General features: G+C 42.0%; 1 protein-coding gene across 6 annotated transcripts in view; it reads left to right on the top strand.

The window, feature by feature from the left end:
• The first annotated feature begins 537 nt into the window (after window positions 1-537).
• The window catches only part of atp8a1 (ATPase phospholipid transporting 8A1), a 94,290-nt gene continuing 71,579 nt past the window's right edge, over window positions 538-23,248 (top strand). For all 6 annotated transcript variants that reach the window (XR_013771966.1, XR_013771967.1, XM_079268222.1 and 3 more), the window contains exons 1-4: window positions 538-762; window positions 15,037-15,151; window positions 20,972-21,071; window positions 22,387-22,485. Coding sequence is in view for 4 of the 6 variants with exons in the window: in XM_079268222.1 (XP_079124348.1) it covers window positions 714-762; window positions 15,037-15,151; window positions 20,972-21,071; window positions 22,387-22,485 (363 nt within the window). In the remaining 2 variants the exon portion in view is untranslated. The remainder of the gene's footprint in view (window positions 763-15,036; window positions 15,152-20,971; window positions 21,072-22,386; window positions 22,486-23,248) is intronic.

The raw sequence follows: 23,248 nt of genomic DNA, 5'->3' as shown, positions 1-23,248 counted from the left end.
TTCAGGATTGGAGGGGGGGGTGTCATTTGCTAACATTGCAATTACTATTAATAGATGAATAAATATATTTTAAATAAAAACAAGACACATTTGTGATAAGCCAACTCCCACCCAGTGTACTATTGTTATGTCTTCAAGCTGTGAACAACATCTACTGCAGAGGGGGGAGGCGTCCACACCAACGAACAATCTGTGGGCCAATTGTAAATACGTATCCGTGTCATAATCATTATCTACCCTGCTGATTACAATCCAGCACTTTGTCCTTTGCTACATCCTCGTAAAAATACGTTTTTTACGACATATATTTCCTAGCCGCAGTGAAATGAGCGTTATAATGTTCACGCACACCCCTCCCACTGCGGGTGAAGATGGTACGGTCCATAATGTGAAGCGGCACCGTCCCCCTCGCGTCAGTTTATGGTAAATCCATGTCCACTCCTGCGATACCGAAGACGTCTATCGGCTTTATAATCCGACGTGTAAACTGGGATGCTGGGGGATCCGTGTAGCCGGGGGCTCCTGGGCATGGTTCTGTCCCCAACCAGGCAATGCATGTTGTAACTCGTCTGCATTGTTCATGAACAGTACACACGCAGCAGTTTTAAATTCTTTGACGTTTGAGAAGCAGCAGCAGCAGCAGCCACAGGGAGCAGAACTAACCAGCCGCGGCCGCTTGACAGGTGCCGTCGCCCGGCTCTGTGTGTGGCGAGATGCCGCCCGTTCGGAGAACGATGTCTGATCTTCGTAGCCGCACAGAGGGTACGTAAAGACAATCTCACTTCCTTTTTGTGTGTTGCAGTCATGTTTAGTAAATCATGTCCACGGCTGTGTATCGTTTTTACCGAAAGCAGGCCGACCGGTAACGGTTAACGTCAGCTCTCTGGATAAGAACGCCCCAACAGGGGTCAAAGGAAACCCCGGGGGCCTTGAGAGTTTCCTGAAGGAGTCTGCAGAAAAATAACTCCCAAGAATATAACTTTTACCAATAAAGAGAGCCTGCTGTCATCTCTATTTCTGCAGATAGAACACGGGGAAGCAGGAGAAGTGACCACCAGGAGTACTGCAGTACTCCAGTAGCCACAAGTCTTGCAGCACAACAATAAGTTTCCAGTGAATGTGCGTGTACTGTCGCGTGTGGGTTCTAATAATACAGCCATTGTAACTCAACTGGGACCCTCACTGCACCAGTAGCTTTCCGCTGCATCTCAGGGAAGGATGATACGGATACATACGCATGACTAAAGTCATTTCGAGGCTCATAAGGGGAGTTGTTTATGATAAGGCTTTAATGGCTGCTGATCATCTTTGTGTGTTAAGGTGTGTTTGTTTTTCCTATTTGACTGGGCACATACAGGCCTATTACTGGCTGCAGATGCACAGCCCTCTGGGGTTTCCTCCTTTTTTTAAATTCCTCCCATCACTTAGTTGTGTGGCTCACCCTGACCTCTGACCTCTCTGGACTTATGGTCTGAAGTCATCTGCATGTGTCAATAACATACTGCATTGTTATCATTGACACATGCAGATGACTTCAGACCCCACTGCAGTTTGTGTTTCTCTCAGAGTGGCACTTTGGGATTGCTTTGGTTTGATTTATAACTGAGGCTAATATCTCAATCTGAGTTATTGCTGTTGAGTGTAGTTATTGTGGCTGCTAAAGCAAGCAGTCTGGCCTCTTAAAGTGAATTAAAAATGAACTTTTGCACATTAGTATTTTCGATACTTCTAGATAAGTTGTTCCATAACTCAAAATGTATTTGCAAAGGGCACATTTGCATACCTAATAATGTGCTTCTGCAGTTGATAAATGCCTATTATAATGCTGTGTGCCATCTTATTTACCTCTAGTAGTGCAGTTTCCCTTTGTGAGTCTGTGTGGGTCATCATGCCGAATGAGATCCTGGAGACGCCTACTGTAGCAGGTACCACGACAGCGGTTATGAGTACTTTGCTGGCTGTGTCCCTCTGTCTGTCTGTCTGTCTGTGGAAAGATGTAGCAATAGCACCAGAAACTGTCCAAGATGTGGTCTCAAAACTTTACAGGTTTGTAATTGAGATAAAAAGATGGGTGGGGTCCGAGCAAGGGTGCCAGAAGTCTGGGGACAGTAAGTGTGGAAGGGACCATGAGCATTTATGTTTGCCTTTGTTCAGCTTGGTTGTCCCTGTTTTGGAGTCAAATTCTTTGTTCACACTTACTTGGCCGTTAAAGTTGATTGTGATTCTGACTTGGCGTCGTGGCTGGTGTGATATCATCGCAAGATGGTCTCTATCTGAGTATGTGTTTATACAGGAAGTATTTCCTTCATCCAAGTAGCTAACACTGTGGAAAATGCGTTTTTTTTTTAAATATTAGAAATATTTAAAAACTACATGTGGAAAGTAGACTGGTCATCATATTGGTGCAGAAAGAACAATATTGGTAGAAATATTGTCCTAAATGACCATTATTGCTTATCAGAGTTCTAAATATTTCCATACTGAGCACCTCTACGATACAAAGATCGTTCAAACTAATAAATTAGATATTTCCAATACAAACTAAAAATCTTGCCTGCAAGTGAATATTAGTCATACCTGCATATTCATAAACAGATAGCCTTGATATCACCATTTTTATTTCTTCCAATCATTCAAAATACAGCTGTGTATTTTAAGGACAGAACAAATTACATGGTGGTAATATGCGGTTTTGAAAGAGCTTGTAGTTCCAAAACAATTTGTCATGATGTGCACCCACAACAAAAAATATAGTGATATGCCACTGAAGGCCTCGTGCATCCTACTGGAAGAAATGTAAATGATGAAACACTGGTATATATTCCATAGAAAACTGTTGACCAATGTGGCTGCTGCAGTCACAAGAGCAAACTGATGAATTATGCAGCAGCTATCACTGTCAACCCCCAACTACCAAACACACTACCTTTAGGTTACAAAGAGCAAACGATTTTGCAGTTTCTCACTTGACTCCCCGTAGCACGAAGCGCACACTATCACCAGTGAAAACACTGTCGTGTTTCTTTTGCAGGCCTCTTCCTGAACGTAGGATCTGATCACCTCCTGAACCCTATTGTGCTGCTCCAACACCAACATTTCCAGCTCTCGTGGCTCCATATCAAGTGAAGTCTTTTTGCTCAATCACGCGTCTGTTCCGCAACATTTCTTTTTAGGCTGCTTTTATGGGAGCCTAAGCACACTCCCCCCCCCCCCCCCCCCACCCTTCAGTTCTTTTTTTTTTTTAATCACCACACTGCATCAGGCAGACTTCCATCGAGAAAGGGCAGCCCTCTGCCAGGCTTACCACCTAATCCATCAGCGGCCTGTCCGTCGGCTCTCTCCGTGCCGCACACTCCCCGGTCTTGCCCACCACGTGCCGCTCCTCTCCTTGTCGCTCCTCTCCGCTGTGCTGTGGAAACATCCGGCATCACTGCCAGCCTGTGCCTGGATGTGGTGCCAAAATAATCTTATCTAGGACACTTTGGGTGTACAGGTGACGTCAGCGTATTTAATGTGTGATCCTGCCTTGACAGACGGGCACCTTTTTCAGACGTTGATCTTTCCCAATACAAATTTCCATGATGGGCGGAAAGGCGCTTGATACCTGCTTCCTCAATTTAAGGCTTGACGAATGGCAAGAAGCATCCTGTTTGCCTTAGCTTGCATAACAGACAGACCAAATCCGCTCTCACAATTGACACTTACGGTGGCGATAGGCAGGTAAGCCTGTCCTGTGACAATTAATCTTATCAAAAGAACAAATGCTTGCCTTTTTTCACGTCAGCTGATTCACATGATAGAAGGTGCTCTTCAGCATCCGGTTGCCCAAATACTAGTTTGTAAAGACACAAAGTAGTCTGCTTCGTCTTTAAGCATTATATCGCTACCTTTCTGTCATTCTCAGGATTTTTTTTCTTCATGTGTAAGGGAAGCAGGATGTTCCTCCGTAGCATTTCAATAACACCGGCTAAGCCCCGGTCAGTCTGAATAGTGGGAACAGCATGGGGAGGGGGATAGACTTCTGAAGGGATTGAGAGCTGCCCATGTGCCGGGCGGATCACTGGCTGATAATAATGTGCCACAAAAGCCCAACACGCCATTAAATCCCCTGTCTTGGGCCTCTGGTGTGTCATATCAAGTCCCCTCAGGCTTCTCTACTCCGTCTATGAGTCGGCATGGGACATCTCCTCTGCTCTAGATATCACTTAATGTCCGGCCTCCATCACTAACCTGCAGGCAGTCTAATATGCGTTTTATTCGTTGACTCTCCTCTTTCTGCAAAGCAAGTAGATGTGGCATGTGATGAGGGGGGAGATGTGAAAATGCTCCACACGGCTGTTGAGACGCAGAACTTGCTGTAATGTTTGCACCTGTGAGATCTTTACAGTGTCGAGAGGATTGTCCGTTCAGAAATGGCATTGTCCTATTTAGGGGTGCAACTAACGATTATCCTTATTTTTAATGAATCTGTTGATTATTTGATTGAGTGAATGAATAATTGTGGAGCTGGTGGCCTTGGAGGTTTTGGGGGTACAGACATGAATGCAGCATCCCTCGTTTGCGTTGGTTAGGGACCTTTGTCGCATACCATTCCCCATCTCTCTCTCTATCCTTATTTTATTTCTGTTGACTAGCCAATAAAGTGCCCCCCTAAATAATATTGACCAAAATAAAAACACAACAATAATTGAAAAAATATGAGACATGCCCATTACTTGTCTGATATTGTATGTGACAAAGGTGGCCCAACCAACGGTCCAAAACCCAAGAATATTTAATTTACAGTAATATTAAATTCTCACCTCCTGTTTCCAAACACCAAATTATTCTTGAAAGCAGCATCAGACACTGAATAAGACGCCCTAAACTGTATCCGCTATCGTATATATGTTTTTGCCTGTGGCTTTGTTTTAATCCTGGCTTTGTTTGTCTGTGATGCGCACGCACACACACACACACACACACACACACACACACACACACACACACACACACACACACACACACACACACACACACACATGAACAGCTGGAAAATGCAGCAAGCCTTCGCTTTCAGGAGTTAGTCGATATGATCCTGTCACAGCGGGATGACAAGGTCGGAGGGAAAGGTGTCGGCAGGCCCTCCACAGGAGAGCAACACCGTCAATGGCTGGAGATAAAACTCTTGCTGCCCTTCACCCCAAGAGCTCAAGCTTTTTATGACCTCGTTCCTGTCTAGGCCGCTAAAAATACACATTAAGGACTTCCACATTTCACAGCAGTATTTACTGTGTCGAGTTTACTGTCTGTAGGTGATACTTGTGAGTTTAGTGGACATTAGTGATCCGGGACTAAAGTAACAAAAGTTGTCTCTTAATCTCCATTTCTTTACATCTCACCGACTCAGTAAGCCGATACTGTTTGACTTTTACGGGTCATATTCTTTAGATGATTGTGCAAAAACAATAACGTTTCCATCTCTCTAATTAATGCATGCGCTCCTGCAGTAAAAGCAGTAGTGTATTGATCCTGTTATAAATAGATACAGTCTGAATACATTAATGCAGTTTGTAGACAGACGCCTGAATCAATGGTGGACCAGATTGGCGTCCAGTTAGTTATTTCCTCTATAGAGCTGAGAAAGGGTATATTTGTGTTGTGCACATTTGTTACTTCCTCTGTTGTTCTGGATGATGGAGGTGCAACTTTTTTCTTATTAAGAGAGTCAACTACCACCGGAGTTAAGTTATGTTCAAGTACTTGGTTAGGGCTCGATAGCTCTCATGGTTAAAGAATACCATTGTTGACTGATGGCAGAGGGAAATAAGGTGATCTCCACATCCTTATTTTTCCTTTCACAATAAGATTATCACCTGATGTTCTGCTCTGCCAGTTAAAATAAACACAATTAAGCAGTGTGAATTAACAGCCTGCCACATCATCTTCAGGAGAGTCCTGGTGAACCTGTCAGACAGGACACCACATCCCTGTTATCTCAACCAACCCATCTGGCCTGATAGCAAAGACAACAAATTCTCACACACCACCGTGGCCTGTTGTTGCTTGTTACCTTTTAGTGGTACAATTGAGAAGCTGTGCCACATGAAGCAGCTGATAGCAATGTTGATTTACTCAGTGTATGTATGCTAATCCTCTAAATCACATGTGTCAAACTCAAGGCCCGCGGCCCGACTCCGGCCCGCCACGTCATTTTATGTGGGCCGCGAATCCGCCAGCAAAAAATAAATACATTTTTTTATTTTTTATTTTTTTATTTTTGGAACAACAAGGTTCTCGTACTCGTATTTTTAATTATCTGTTGATGAAAGCACAGACAACACGGATACATCATCTATCCATGTTCATCAGACCTGACTCTCAGTGAGGAGCTCTTGGATGTAGCTGCATGCACAGGACGACGACAGGGAGGAACATTAGTGATGCAGAGAGGTGACACAAACAGCTTTGAACAAAGTTAATGTCATAACCTGTGTTTGATATTTGTCTTTGCTATTTTCTTTAATAGTTTGATCTTTGATAGAGTCATGTGGGTTTCTTAACCCTCAATTAAAATGATTTATGTCATAATAACAGAAATGTGTTTAAATATCATTTTTCATTTATATAACTGCATGTACAATATTTTTACACTTAAATAAACAATAATCAAATGCAGAGAGTTATTTAACAATATGTTAGGAGAAGTTAGTTATACAGTCTTACAGTTACAACCGGCCCTTTAAGGGCGACCGTGATGCTGATGTGGCCCAGAGTAGAGATGAGTTTGACACCCCTGCTCTAAATGCTCAAAATTTGTGTTCTTAAAAGTTCTGAAAATGAATATCATTGGGGCTATAAAGTGAGTTCACCGCTGTGTAGTGCAGAATGTATAGTGAGAATTATTATACCCTATGTTGTGGACTCAAAGTATCCCACAATGCATTGTGAAAAGTTGTATAGAACTATGGTTACATGAGCTGAAGGAATAATGGCAGACGGACGAGTGGAGAGCGATGTTGATCTGGTACGTTTTAACTGTGCGACAGCAATGAATGACATACTTATCGGCGCGGAGAAAGTGACCTGAGCAATGTCCGAAAGTGCTTTTTCATTTTACAGGTGAGCTCAATATATAGTCCTCTACATCGTCCTCTACAATGAACTCCCTGGACAGTGAGTATGGAGTAGTGAATGAGAGAATTATTGACACAGTGTGGGTTTTAGAGTCTCAGTGGTTACAGTACATCTGTACCCTGTGAATTCAGGAACAAGAAGGGCCCATTGAAGTCAGGTACACCCGGTCAAAACAGATTTTAGCCCTCAAACTTAGTCAGGATGCTTAAGGATACCTGACTAACTATTAGAGCCACTGCCATGAAAGGTTCTACAGATATTCCTCAGAGGATGAATGCCTCTTACTTTGATGACACTGTTTCTTTTAGCTTTTAAAGACGTATCTTAACAATTATTGACTAGATTGCTTTTAAATTTGCTGCAGACATTCATATTTCCCTCAGGAGGATTTCTAATGATGTTGGTGATCCTTTGAACGTTTAGCTCAAGTACCGCTTCACAGAGCCGCTAGCATTATTATGGTTATTCATCAAACAGCAAGACTAAGAGTCCACAGCTATGTGCTGCATAGCTGTGGACTCTTAGTCTTGCTGTTTGATGAATAACCGTAATTATTGTTGTTCATTCATTTTCGGTCAGTTGATTTATAGATTAATTTACATTTCTTTCTCAGCACTACTGAGGTTGTCTCTCCAACAGCTGTGGAGGAACCTCAAGCAAAAGTCTAAGAGGTTAGCCAGCACACTGACGCAACAAGATGACTGGTATTCACGAGGTCTATTTCCTGTTTCAGATCTGTGACTTGCACTCTATAAGCCCTTCCCTTTCACCATTCATTAAGTTGCACGCAGTGGAAAGGTTTCCACCCCTGGAGATCCCTCGCTAAACTAATCCAGGCCATCCCTGTGATGTCACAGACCCAGCTGCCTATGTTGTCCCTGGACAGTCAGTCCCACTGTAGACCGCCTGAGCCTATGAGGACCCCAGACGGTGCCGGAGGGGGATTAATTCTGCAGCTGCCCTGTTGTTGTTGTTGTTGAGTGACGGTTACAGCATTGTGATCTGATAAGCGACTTATGGATGTTACTGTTGCTTAGATTGAGGCAGTATCTTTACGCCCCTCCAGCTCTTTCCCCCCCCCCCCAATTCCCTAATGGTTTCGTCTCTGGGACTTTTGATTCCCATGTATAGCCGTTGACTGCTCTGTCGACTGGAATTTTGATCTGGCATAAATGAATCATGAACACATCTTTCTTTGGTGATGAGCAGATATGAATGGCACGTTAGGCTCGGTGAGCCCAGGGATTTGGAACGAATTTGACCCTAATAACAATGGTAGATAGCCTCAGGTTAAGGTGACCAATCTGCAGACTGTGTCCATATTACGCCTCACCTTTCTGTCTTCCTTCTTTTTATTACTTGTTACATGGTGGTCTGTGTAAAACATTTCTGCAGGAGCCAAGTAGCTTGTCATTCCTCTGGATTGTCTGTCGGATGCATTTTTTCTTCACAGAGCCTCTTGACTGTGGCTTGGCTGCCATTCATTTGTTCTTGTTAGATCAATGTCAGTAGCCCCGAGCTGCCTGCCCCCTCCCACCCTGGTATTATTGAATGGATCGCGTGGGAGCTTAGTTGTGGCCAGATCACGTGCCTCCTCATCTACTCTTTATTGACCAGCCCACAACTCTCCCAGGCTCATTAGTGCTTGTTCGGTATCTCAGCAGTGAGGTTGGACTCTGCCGGGACCTATTTCTGGAAGAACAAAAAGGCTTTTTTTTCTCTTTTTTTTTTACAATTTGATTTGCCTCCAGATGGACGTTAAAGCCCCGGTGATTCACTCTTGGGCCTCTGAAGAATCTCAAGGCTTAGTCATGGAGCCCACTGACTCATCACTGTGTAATCATAGACATAGTAGGTGACCAAGGAAGTTGTAAAATGCTGCCAGCCTGTGACATGATATCCCTTAAGATTTGTTTTAAAGGCTTTATTTGAGGTCAGACGTAAATAGCCAGAATAAGATACGGTTGCTAAAAATATCTCGACTTTAACGACTATTTGTAGTTGATCCTCTTACTTTGAGTGTTGTTACTCTGACAGTATTACGTCAGATTCAAGAGTAATTCAAGTGTGTTAAATGTTTGTTGAACTACATTATAACCATGATTTTCATCAGTTATTAAGACACTGAGCTGACCACGCGCAGAGATGCATAAATGAAGAAATATAGTTCTAGTCTGATTGACATTTTTTCCCCGTGCCCGATGGTTGCAGAGAGTGTCTGTAACCTGCACCACTCGGCGAGGAATAACAAAGACAGACCGGGGAAGACCAGCACGCCTTGGCCAATGCCAATCATGCTGGGCCCAGTTTTTCCCCATTGGGCTCCAAAATACGTGCCCCCTTGTGACTATTGTTCCACCCGTCTGTCTGTTGGCTGACACAAGCAATATTCCCGACATCTGGCCTGCATCCAGACTCATTGCGACACTTGATGGCATTGATCCTTCGACTGGAGGCTTCCCCTCCAGAGCTGCGTGCTTCTGCTCTCTACTTCTACTGCGCTCTTGTTAACTCTTTCTCTCTCTCTTCTCCTTCCATACCTCTTACGTTGTTTCTTTACAGCCAGCTAGCATGGGTAATGTGCTGGCCCCATTAATAGATGAAAGGTGTTGTCATGAGGCTTAATATAACCCAGATTAAAGAATCGTGTTCGCAGTGAGTGTCCGCCCAGTGTCTCATTCTTGCTCTCTTTATTGATGTCAGGGTAGTTGAGCCGTGACGCGCCCGCAGTTAATGTAATTAGTGCTGAGAAAATGCAGTGTCCACCAGGGAATATTCAGAGCAGTTCCCACCGGGACGTCTGTGGTAGTGGCTGAGTACATTATCCACACAGTGTGCTATAAACTAGGGAAATGAGCTGGACAGAGGTAGAGGGCAGGTAGATCCTGTTAATGCGTGTAGAGGGGAAGCTGCTGAACGGCTATTTTTATTATGGAAACCTTCACCTCTCACCTCCAGACTCTTGGACTGTGGTGTTGGCTTAAAATTGGTGAAGGCCACAGTTACAGTCAGGGTGCACATGAAGTGGAATGAAACCACTACACCTTCCGGTATGTTTCTCTGGCAACTCCTCACGCCCAGCTGACCACTTTGTGGCTTTAGCTTTACTTTTGCTCTCCTAATCCAATTAAAGTGTTCAGTATGTAGCCTTTAATTGGATCCGGTGTGCGAGAATAACAGCTGTAGAAGAAACCTGCAGATCAAGTAGCTTTTGGAGGGCTGAGAGGCAAAACTCCTGCTGGTCAAAGGACTTCTAATTCTCCTACAGACTATAGTTGTGGTCAGATTTTTAAAACAAATTTGACATGAAAATATGTGTTTTATAAGGAATACTCAACAGAAAGAAGTGATGAAAACAAGTGGGACAAATAATACTAATAATGTATACACCGTGTAACTGATCTTTTCTGTGATGGTTATCGTACCATGAAAATCTTACACCGCTACAACCCTACGATGTATTAACACCTTTTGTTCCTAGCCATGCCAGCATACTATACAAATACTAAATATTTATATGTTGAACATAATCCAACAGTTTGTGTTGCGTGCATTTTTTAAATTTAAACTTTGCGTCGAAGGCCTCGTGTCAGAGCTGCTGAGAGGAGAGAGCAGAAGTCAGTTAAGCAGCAGCAGCACCGGGTGCAACTGGTGCATTGCAGCACCTGGCCGACCAGAGCACACAGGCTCCTGTTGCGAGCGCTCATTCACAGCACAGAGACCCGACATCAATCACTGCTGCTCAGCCAGCTCCTCTGGCCTCGTGGTGCAGTCACCAGCTATGCCAGCCCCATGTTTTCATTTGTCATGGGATACAGTAATTCCTTGATCACCCAAGCTTCTGAAGATTTAGTTTCCGAGCTCACTTTGTTTGCCGGCTTTGTCCCTTGATGTGCAGGCTGCGGTCGTGCTTTGACATTTAATTATTATTATCATTTGAGTAGCCCATCAGTTAAACACTGGCCTTATATTACTGCTGCAAAAAAAACAACGAGAGTCTCACTCAAAATTGAGATTGTGAGTTCCTCTAATAGTTAGACCGTGTACAGGAGATGATCGTTGGACAGTGAGAGGGATGGGAAGTGGTAACTCAGCTCCACAAGCCTGCCATGTTATGATTCATGGCGGTTTTCTGTGTGACATTGATACTATATTTGTGGTGACATTACAGACGGTCTCATAACTCACTTAACACACATAACTCACTCATAACTCATTATTGTTGTAGCCACAACCATGTAGCGCTGTCCTCGTCCAGTCCAGACTCTCTGAGGTAGCATGCCTGTTGAGTAATGTCCTTTCACTCACCTTTACTCAGCGCTGTCACTCATTCCCAACCACCTGTCTTCCACTGTCACCAGGTGAGCTCTTGGGGGCAAATCCTGTTTTTATTTCAGATGAAAGAGTCCAGGCCTGCAGACAAGAGTAGGGAAGTTGCCTCCTCTCAATGAGGGACCTCCTACCAACATGCTGCTGTAGGATCAGTGGACTTCATTTTAGTGTCTCATTATCTTATTATCATATTCTCCAAATTTGTCTTGACACTTGTTTTCCCACTGTACACAACAAACAGAACCGTTATTTACTGCTAGTTGACCACATCATAATGTGGACTCCATGCTTTGAGCCTATATTGGTCCTTTAAACAGTGATACTCACAGGCCTCACGGCAGGAAGTTTCCCTACTTAAGCAGTAGGCACCCCTCTTTAATCTACTGCCTGGATCCACACGCCCTTTTGCCACCACGCTAATCCAATAAGCCACCGATGCTGATCTGACATCTTGCGTAACTGGACTGGGATAACCTACCGATGTTTCCCTCAGTGACCACATGAGGGGACGGTTATTTTTAGCCCTGGAGGCGCATGCTAAGTAGAGAAACTATCAGTAGATGATTGGGGGGGGGGGGGGAAGCAGGAGGTTTTGGCAGTCACTCCTCTGGTAATCTTTCCATGTGAAGCCGAGTGGATCATTAAAATGACAAGATCTGTAATTTAAGAAACGGGTTTTGTGTAACATGAGAGAGAAAGTGCCAAGAGTTTGGTAAGAAAGAGAAAAGGGCAGAGAAAGTGTCACGTTTGACTTTGAAGACTGTGTCAGCCTTTTGTTTCCTCTTGACATGACTTGGAAAAAAATACTGTAGGCAGAGGCAGGTTGCAACCGTGGCATTTCCGGTATGAGGATCCGGTTACTGGACCTCATGACTCTGCGTTTTGTTGTCGTTGTTGATGTTTTCAGCAGCCAGCTTTGCTCACTTGTGTCGTCCTCCCGCCGTTTCTCAGAATGGCCCTTCTTTCCATTTTTTAACTTCAGGGTTTGTCTGTAGTTCAGGAAGATGCTATTCCTGCCCTTACCTCATAACTCTTGACACCACTACAACTGCATGCTAGGGAGGGAAGGCCATGCAGCAGCCACCGGATCACATACATGCAACTTGAGTCTGAGGACTGTTGACTTAAGAGGTTTACTGTCGTGCTCGATTGGCAGTGCTGATGCCACTAATCTAGACGTATAAATTAAAACACCAAGGGAAGCGAAATGTGAACCTCAGGAATCTTGATTTGATTTCTATTTCTCAGCTTACAGTTAAAGTGATCCATGTCAAATCTGCCTCTGTACATGTGTTCGTTATTGCAGCTTCAAGTGGTACATCAGTTTGGCCGAACATTTTTCCGATATGAAATGAAGGAGAAATGCAGTCTTAAACATGTGCTGCAGTAACTACAAAATGCCTGGAGTGTGAATCCTCATCATTGTTTGATTGTTAAATCTTTGTATATACTGGAAGAAAATGGCTAAGAACAATTTCGCAAAGCCTGTCTCAAGTGTCTAAAACCCAAACGCATTGAGTATACTATTATTTATTTATTTATATATATATATATATATATATATATATATTTATTTAAATAAAATAAATTGAAGCACTAAATCATTCCATTTCAGTAGCTGGAAGGTGAACATTTAAAGCATCTTTTCATTATTTTTGCTTGAAATCCTTTCGTTATTGGTAATGACAAACTAGCAAAGTCACTTCCTGAACAGTAAGTCCAAAGACTAAACCTTTACTTGAAAATAGTAATCATAAAAAAGACCCTTGTTACATTTACCAGGTTCTTATTTTCTTTGCTGGCACTTGTTATCAGCATTTTTTGAAAAGGTTTTTCAAATGAGAGAATCAAGATATCATTTTACTGCTGAAGTGTTTCCTTGTTTCCTTCCATTCCAGCTGGACTGTCCGTCTGTCCAATGCTATTGTTTTATGAATGTCTGAAATTATATTTATTAAAGTTGTGAAGGTTTTTGAGGAATGATAGAGGACAGCCTTACCAGGGCAAAAGGAGGGAGTCATGCATTTGTATAAATGAGTTAAACTGGATGTCCTTGTACATATGAGTGAGTCACTCCGTGTCCAACAGAGATTCTTTTGTGTGTTTACTATTTGCTGTCCTGCACTGCAGTAAAAGCAGCTTCAAGCTAGAGGCTTGAGATATTCAAGCAAAATCCCCAGACATCCTTTTTTTCATGACGCAGCACCCGTCTCCAGCATGGAAAGCATGCACGTTAACTGTCCAGTGATGCTGTTCTAGACCGTCCCTACTGAGGCAAAGAAATAAACAGAAATGCCTCTTGCCAATCCAAAAGTAAAAACATTTGTGTGTGTGGTTTAAAATACATAAGCATCTCTGTGACCCACGTACAGCCCTCATTTGATGTGTTTGATCGAGCCTACTTTGCTCCATCCCACTTTGTTGAACCTAGTGGGAGCAGAGCAGTGCTGACTCTTCCAAAGATGTAGTGAAAAAGAGAGTTAACCACCCAAAGAGAGGGTTTGTTGATTTTCTTTCCGCAGTGAATAGCGGCCTCTGGCAGTTGAACATTTGTTGTTTTAATTTAACGGTCAAGAAGGCAGAATATTTGATTGAGGAATGAATGCGGTTCTATCAGCTGTACTTTTATGCATTTAGAGCCGTTGGCTCAACGCCTTGCATTTGCGGTACCTCGAGTATATTGTAGCTATACGACACAACGTTTCTGTAGCTGATCCGCACAGATATCTGCTGTTGTCAGCAGGATGTCAGTCTTGACAGGAAATTCCCAACTCTAAAAGTTTTCAGAATCACTTGCTGAAATGCCTCTCACGTAATTGGACTATGGCCATTTCCTCAATGCTTTGGGCATGTCACAAAAGCATTTAGCTTTGGCCGGGGTTTTAACATACACATTTACACTGAGGAAGATGCTGATCTCCTAAAACAAGACAGAATGTGAGAATATCACAATTGTTGCTTTAGCCAGGCTCTTTAACATAAAGCAGGTCTTTCTCTGCGTTACTATCCAACAGGGTTTCTCTCCAAGCTGTCATTTTACTGTGGCGGTGGTAATGAGAGATGTATTGTCAGTGACAAGTCATTTGTCAATGCCACTGCTATATTTTCTAAAGCTCACTCCATTAGGATAATCATTTGAGCATTACACTGCTATTAGATTTAGATTATTGCTCCTGATCCGTGTATCATACAGAGAATTACAAATGTCTCCTTAGTGTATTGTGTAGGCTGCAGTGATTGTAGGCTACTGCAATGATATAATAAGACATTCGAGTGTACTCGTATGTGCATCATATCCACAAAATAATAGAGATGTTGGAATGTAGTTTGATGCTGTTTTCAAAAGTATTACAATGAGACATTTTCCAAGGCCAACACCCATCACAGCACCATTAAAGTATTCCTCTAAAGCTCCAAGGTGAACTGCAGTCTCTAGCTTTCACTCTGCGGTGAAGTCACTGACTTACCTTTTACAGACTCCAAAGACTTCCTTTGAGGACTTTCTTCGACACTTCAAAACGTACTTACTTTTGTTTGTGCTAAAGGCAGATTTTGTTTCTTTCTCTCTCTCTCTCTCTCACGCTGCAGGATATGAAAAGACGGAGGACACGACGGAGAGGACGTCCTTAGCTGATCAAGAAGATGCACGACTGATATACCTCAACCAGCCGCAGTTCACTAAGTTTTGCAACAACCGAGTCAGGTAAGGAGATGTTGCACTTATGGAAATGCTTTGAATATGATGAGAAATATGTTATGCCCTGTATGAAGCAAGGGGCAATGTGTTTAAGGGCAATAGTATGTGCTTATAGGCAATCATTTATCGAAAGATAGTTTTAATATTAGTGTAGCAGCGCTGTGCTTTGGTTGACTTCCATCACTTATCCAGCATTTACAGTGTAAGGTGCTTTAGAGACGCTTTCCCCATGTCACTTAAAATGAAATTGTATCCTAGCCGCTTTAAAAATTCACACTCAAAGTTGTATTCTCTCAGGGATTTTGCCGTTTGTGCTATTTCTGACTTTGTAATGGCAACCCAGAGGCCGTCAGCACTTCAGTTTTCATGGTGACCTGCAGCATAACTTGCCACTTTGCCTGTAACCCCACATTAACCTTCAGAGTCACAAGTAAAACAGTTGAATTCAAGCATGCCCAGACTGTGTGGCTGCGACTTAAATGTCAGCCTGGGGAGAATCTCCTGATAGCGAGCGATCTTGACAATTCAGAAACTGTTTTAAGGGCTCGTTTGAGCATATGTTGTAGAAATTTGTCACGAAGAGAAAAGATGTATGATACTTTGTAAACTCCACTCTGCCCTTCTCTGGTGTGACTGCGAATCAGCCAGTAAATAGCAGACTGATAAAAGAATATCTTTTACCTTAAAAACGTTGTATTCAACCTTCTTAAGATGACGTTTGAACACCAGAGCCAGAGTTAAAACAGTGGTTGTGATGTGAGGAGCCACTACTGAAGTGAAAGAGAAAGCGCTGTTCTACAGGTACCATGAAAGCACCATCAGCCACATGATATCTGATTAGTACCTCCAAGATTTGTATGACCAGTGGTGCCATAAACAACAAGGTCAGGCTTGTTGGTTAAGGCCGCCCTCTGTCATGGAATATTACTGTTAGCATTCCTGCTGCATGAGTAACTTGAGATGCGACCAGCTGACAGAATTATGTCACCGTGTCAAGAGTTCATGTATGTTTCCCACAGATGGTTGAATGATATTGCATCCGAGAAGCTTAAGTAATATGACCTTTTCTGTGAAAGAGCACTTCTACATATTTTGAAAACAATAAGTATATTGCATTTTTGTGACCTTACCGGAGGCGGTCATTAATTCAGCGCGCGGCCTGTGTCACTGAAAAATAAAGGGAAATATCACATCCTTCCCCTTTCCGGCTGAAGCTCATGCTGTTAACACACAAACACCGCGGTCGACATCAGGCAGATACAATGATCACGGTTAAATCATTATTATAGAATAACTTGGCTTAGATATGACTGACATGCAATCCAGCACTGATACCGTACATTAAATAGCAGTTTTAGTCATGAACAGAGGTAATGCATGTGTAAAGATACGAGTGTTTTCAGCACAGTTTTTAGAGATAAAAATGTCAACGGCCTTCTCTCTGAGCACAAAAGGGAACTGGATGACAGCTTGCATGTTAATGCCAATTCAAGCCGCATTTGTTTCAGACCCACCTCTTTTGGATCTGACTGTAATGCATCCAAGTTGTGTTCTGTCCAATGATTTATGAGCTTTAAGTGCTGCTGCGTTATTTGAACAGTGAAGTACATCGCTCGCAGACGGCTTTTGTTGAAATGTTCTTTGTCCTTGTGTTTTTTTTTTTAAATTACAAATGTTCCCAGAAATTCACCTCAAGTCCTCGAGACCCATCGGACTTTAACCTGTTTTTAAGGATCACATTTATTATAAAGGTTTGGTTGCTGTCTCAAAGTGAGCTGTGGAGACACTTACAGGAGCAGCATCTGTGACAAATGGTGAAACGAATCGTACAAGCAGCTCTCACGGGTTTCTTGTTTTCACTCCCTCTGCAGCGTCACTGCCTGCAGAATATGTCACAGCTCACCATCACACAGATGTACACGTATGACTCCTGCCTCACAGCAGAAAGGAGACTCTGTTCTCTCTCATATGCATGAGGATTGTTGTGGATTGTTGATTCAGCTGAACTAGCTACTGGCAGGTCTGGTTGTCATGTGGAGGTGATTAATTGCTGAGATGTTGACAACTCATCCTATAGCAAACAGGAGTGGCTGTACAAACCATTTATCCATGAACTGCTAAAATTGCATGTGTTGTGTGGAGAACAAGGGACAATTGTGACACGCATAGACACAGACGGACATGGACACAAGCACACAATGCCCACACTGACTGCACATACACTGTTGTATGGTTGTCTGAGTAGTAGAGCACCTAATTTGCCTTACTCACCCAACCACATGACCTACGCATTTCGGCATGTGGTTTACATCTTCATTAACTTGGGTGGCTTTTTATTATGTTATGACTAGATTTGAGCTTCTCATTTCAACAGCATATCATTATTAAATATTATACTGTGCACATGACAACATCACATTTAACTGGTGAGTTGCAATACTACGAGCGGCACATCTTAAAAGATATTAAAGAAGAGTTCATTTATCCATTTAGGATTCTGGCCCAACCAGTTGTTTGACTTCATGCAAGTTCTGTGTGCAGATGTTGTTTGATAAGGAGAGACCTATACCATCATACTTTACGCCAAGTGAGACATTATAACCAGACAAACACCATATATATATATATATAAAAGTCAGTTATTGTTTTGTACATTTTGATGCATGCAAAGTCGATAATAAACTAAATTCTGAGTCATAAAAGGCTTCTGCAAATGAACAGTCTGCATTGATTGTGTGAGCGTCAGTGGTTCGCTGACGGCCTTGGTTGATTTGATTATCTCGTCTGTGGTTGAATCTATGCCGGTAAATCCCGCTGTCCTTCGACTGGCAGAGATTTTCTACCCAAGCAGTGCACTGTGTAACAAGTGTGCTACAAGTCATTCGTTTTTTTTCGTGTTGGCACATTATTTAATCAATTTTTGTGGACATGAAATTTTAATTTGGGAAGTTTTTGATGATGAGGAAAAAAGTGTGGTTAGACGGATCTTATCAACGGAGAAATCTTAAGTCATGTTTTCTTTTGCTGCTAAACAGCCAGCTGCCAGACGGCGAACAAGATGTTTTGGCTTCACTTCTGGCGAGCTGTAATGCCGCTGTGCACGCGTTACAGCTCCCACAGCGGCATAACGGGTAGTCTGTGAAAGTTCTCTGAACATTACGGCTGGAGTTCAGAGTAGAAGAGAAACATACTGTTTAGAAAAATAACCTTATTTTGATTGATTTACAAAGATGTGTTGTTTAGCAGAAATGGAGCACACTGTGGAAGTGAAAGCAGTGCTCTGGTTATTTAAATGTGAAAGTGAAATGAAAATATTTTGTCCCCATGAATAATATTAAGTATTATTATTATTATTATTATTATTATTATTATTATTATTATTATTATTATTATTATTATTATTATTATTATTATATGTGGTCAGATAAGCCTCTAAATATATGGAAACTCCAACCCTTATGGCAAGTGCTAATGCATTCATTGTTTTTATTGTGAAAAGCGCATATACGCTGCCTAAAATTTCCAAATGTCAAACTAAATTCTGATTCGTATCAGACTGTATTGCAGCAGTGAAACAACTTTAACTAAACTGCATGACATTTATTTTTGTAACCCTACATTTGAGCTGAATGAAAGAATAAAAAATCTTTACGTGAAAGTAAACACAGATCTGTGCAGGGAGTTTCAAGCTTATTTAATGTGATAATCTTTAACTGGCAACAGCTGGTTAACATGTGTAGCAACAGCTGGTTAACATGTGTTTCTATTCGTGGCCCCTGGGTCATTTAAACGTCATCCTCTGTGATTACCAATCACGATGCAGAACATCCTCATCGCCTGTTTGCTCTCCTGCAGGTGTCTTTTGTTTCCACCTGTAAATGTTTAAATCTCATACTTGACTGAACTATCTAGTTTTAACTTGAAAAAACAAAGACATTCATGAATCATTCCTGTAATGTTAAAGCTGTGGTGATGGATTGCATTTAAAGTGCTTCTGATTGGTGCTGCGTGGCCTGTAATCTGGATCTCTGTCAGCTAGTGGTGTGGACGAGGTGATTCTCTCATGTTGTCTTGATCCTCAGGCCACTGCCAGGAAACAAAACGTAAGATCCATAATCATCCATTAAGCGGAGTGTTAAAGGAGCTCTTCATCTTGCCCTGCCTCAGTGGAGGAAGTAACACGGTGTACAGGAGTAACGGGAGAATAGAGTACTACCCCATGAGATCAGAAGGATGGAAGTGAAGGAAATAAGGCGATAAGCAGAAAGATGATCCCAGAGACGAGATGACGGATGCATTTAAAGAGAGAAATGATCAGGCCTGAACCTGTACTAAATATTATTGAACTCATGGTCTTGTTGTGGGCTTTTGATGATGTTTGGCAGGTTTAAAGGCTACCGTACTTAAACTGTGACTTTACTGAACATTCTAATGATACTGCTCATATTTACATCAGAATTAATAGAGAGAAGAAAACCGGATCACCGACTTGGTTTTCCTGAAATTTGTTTTGCAAGTTATAGAAATACTGCAAATGATAATAATAGCCTTAGAAGAGTGTGCATTCTGTCTCACACACAAACAGACAGACACTCTCTCACTGACGCACAAACAGACACACGTACTGTATCTTTTAAGAACCAGCTCAAAACCCACCTTTTTAGGCTGGCGTTTGAGTAAAAAGTAAACCCATGTCCTAGACCTGCTCTTAAAATATGTTTTACATTTTTATTTTATTTCTTATTATTTTTTATTTTATTTTTTATTTTTAATTTTTCTCTGTGTATATAATTTATTGACTCTAGGGTCACATTGTGTTTTTTATGCTTTTAAATGTCTGCTCTGTTAAGCACTTTGTGATATTATGGCTGTGAAAAGCGCTCTATAAATAAAATTCATTCATTCATTTGTGTGCGTCAACATATTCCACTTCCTCATATTTGTATATCTCACTGAACTTCTCCATTGGCTTTCCAGTTTATGATGATAAACTGATAAACACATTTTATGATGTACAGTAGTCCAGTTACAATACTGCTTCTATATAATGTGATCGCTGCCTGTTTAGATTTGTTAGTAAAGGACATAACCGAGCATTTATTTTGTTTTTGTTTCTCGTGTTACAAGGAACTGTGATTGTGCTATTTATCTTTAAACTCACTTGTAAAATGCTCGTATGGGCTGTAGAAACACCCAAATAGGTTAAAATCATGTGCATGTGTTGTCTTTTGAAAGTTACTAGACATACCATTACATATTTTACGACTGAATTTCAAGAATTTAAATGTTTTACTTTGAAAACCATCCATCGGAATTGATTTGGTTTGTGCAATTTCAAAATCAAATGTCTCAAATTGGATTGTGGAAATTCGGACAACAAATTTGATGAAGATGAAAAATGTAAACTTTACCATCGAGGATAAGCAATCAAGCCTGAAGGGAATCGATCAGACCTCGTCTATAGTGTCATATCGTTTAAGAACGACGAGCTCAGATGACTGTACTCTGTACACTTCTTTGAAAATTTGAAAGGGGAGATGAGGGAATATGACCTGGTATTGCCGCCATATTGTTCTACTATGTCAGCATTGGGGAAAATTAGAATATTTTTTTGTTAACACGGCTCAGTACATCGTTATGAAGCTTTACAGGTGACCCAGAGATCTTTTCACAGAGAGGACTTCTTGATCGGGTGCGGCAAGGTATTAGTTATTTGAGGTATACATTTTTTCTTTACATCTAACCCTTTGTCTCTCTTTCTCATGTCTCTCTCTCTCGCTCCGTCCTCCAACCACGGCCGTGTTCGCTGCCCGGTGCCGTCTTCAGCACAGCCAAATACAATGTCCTCACCTTCCTTCCCCGGTTCCTCTACTCACAGTTCAGGAGGGCAGCCAATGCCTTCTTCCTCTTCATCGCACTGTTGCAGGTAAGGTGTGACGTAGATCTAAAGACAAAATAAATCACTGTTAAACCACCAAATAATGTTGAATCACAGCTCATCTCATCAGTGGGCGAGTTGTCTTTTTTTCTTTTTTTACTGTTTGTAGATTGTGTCTAGGTCATAGCAAAGGTCCTGTCTGTAATTCCATACACACGCACACACACACACACACACACACAGTACTTATTATATCTTGATGATGAATAATACATGTAATATGTGTTACTCCTTTAAAGGGAAACTAGATTTGCTTGCAGGCTGAACACTGTAATATATTTTACATGCGTTGGAAATGCACGAGGTGCCATGGACTATATCTCGTTCCTTCACTGTACCCGTACTACTACACTGCAGTGAAGGAGCGGCACTGTGCTTTACGTGGTGTGACATGGGATGTGGGCAACACACTCAACTAGTCCAACTGATGCGGCGCCACAATTAGAAAATCAGGGCTGATGTGAAAACCGTTAGCATTAGATTTGTTGAAGAAATAAGAGAGCAGAGACTATCTGATTATTGGCTCTGTGTTTTTGATTACTGCCCAACAACAGCCACATATCTCAGCAGTTCTGGTGCTGTTTTGATGTAGCTACTAGACGGAACAAAGACTTTCTAGCCTTGAGGAGGTTTGCGGTGGTTTGCCTCCATACTGTAGGTCAACATGAATCCCTTTTTTAAGAACACTTAAAAGCCTCAACCAACAACATGACTACATGATTTAAAGGAGAGAAAATTCAAGTCTCAGTTGTTGTAAGATTAAATAAAGCGAGAGGGAAGACTTTCATAGAACTGAGATCCTGTCTTTACCTATAGCCATACATTACAGAGAGCTTTGAGGACAGGAAAGGGCTCTATCCAGTGAGCTGCTCTGAATAACAGCCAGTGTGAGTCTTCATTACCTGCCCTGTCCATGTTGTGAACTTGAATAAAACATCTATGCACATGAGGGAGACGGGAGATCCATTTCGCTCAAGTTTCCTTCGAGCTGTATGACATTGACGATCTCCTGTGGCCCTTGCTTGGCTTTAATTATGCTGCTGTTTGACTGTTAATTTTGAAAGGCTTAAAATAGCCGAATCGTTAAACAGTCAGTGGTGAGGAGGGCATTATAATTATACAAGGAAAGTTGTTTGTGCTGCATATACCTCCTTGACAATTGGGAGTTTGCATTTATTTTGGATATGTAGCTGTCAAATTCTGGTTACGAAATGTGTGATGGTGACGTTTTCAGCCATGAAAGTACTCTGAACTTGTCGTCTGCCTTTGCAAGATTGTAATTTTTAAAAACTGTCTCTTTTAGCAAATCCCAGACGTGTCTCCCACGGGTCGCTGGACCACGCTGGTGCCGCTGCTTTTCATCCTGGTGGTGGCTGCTGTCAAGGAGTTCATTGAGGATCTGGTGAGACAAACCTCAGATATTATTCTGTACTAGTTTTGTTGTCGAAAGGTCTCTCTTTCTGTGAGAAAGTTGGACTTGTATTGTTCTTTTAAAACGATACAGAGCATGTTCAGATTAGTTTTCCAGCTTGAATTGGTACAGTGTCATAGGATGTTGTCTTAAACGTGATATTACCTGAGAGCCATTATCTGGTCGAGAAACACTTAATTACTGCAGGAATTAAGACACGTACACATCAGTTTGATCCCTCAGTCCGCCGCTATAAAAAGGCAGTCAAAAAACATCATAATCCCTCATGAATGCACAATATGGAGACAAACATATGGCCATATGTAGGCCATATATTGTCTGTGCAATATAAATCATTTTATCCATATATTCCTTTAATATACTAAACAGCAAAATGCAACAATACTGATCAAAAGACTATACTTGGTTACTTGCACAAACAAACTCAAACCAAATTCTTATGGTAAAGCAGGTCAATAGTTCTCTTAACTTGAAGAGACTCCTCCTGTGTTGGCTTTCCTTCAATCAGAGGATCGGCGGTTCGAGCCCCGGCTCCGCTTTGGATAAAAGCGTCTGCTAAATGACTGTAATGTAATGTATACGACCACAGCAGGATACGCCTCAACGTATAGACTCACCGTCGGACGTAGACATGCATACGGACACACTCATGTCAGAGCTCACAGCTGTGCCTCCTCTCACCCACAGTACTCATTCAGTCAATTAACCTAGATACTGAATGCTCTCGCACAAA

This window comes from Melanostigma gelatinosum (genome assembly GCF_949748355.1).
Source record: "Melanostigma gelatinosum genome assembly, chromosome: 5".
Classification (NCBI taxonomy): Eukaryota; Metazoa; Chordata; class Actinopteri; order Perciformes; family Zoarcidae; genus Melanostigma; species Melanostigma gelatinosum.
The sequence above is the reverse complement of the archived record's forward strand: the minus strand, read 5'-3'. Positions and strand labels throughout refer to the sequence as shown.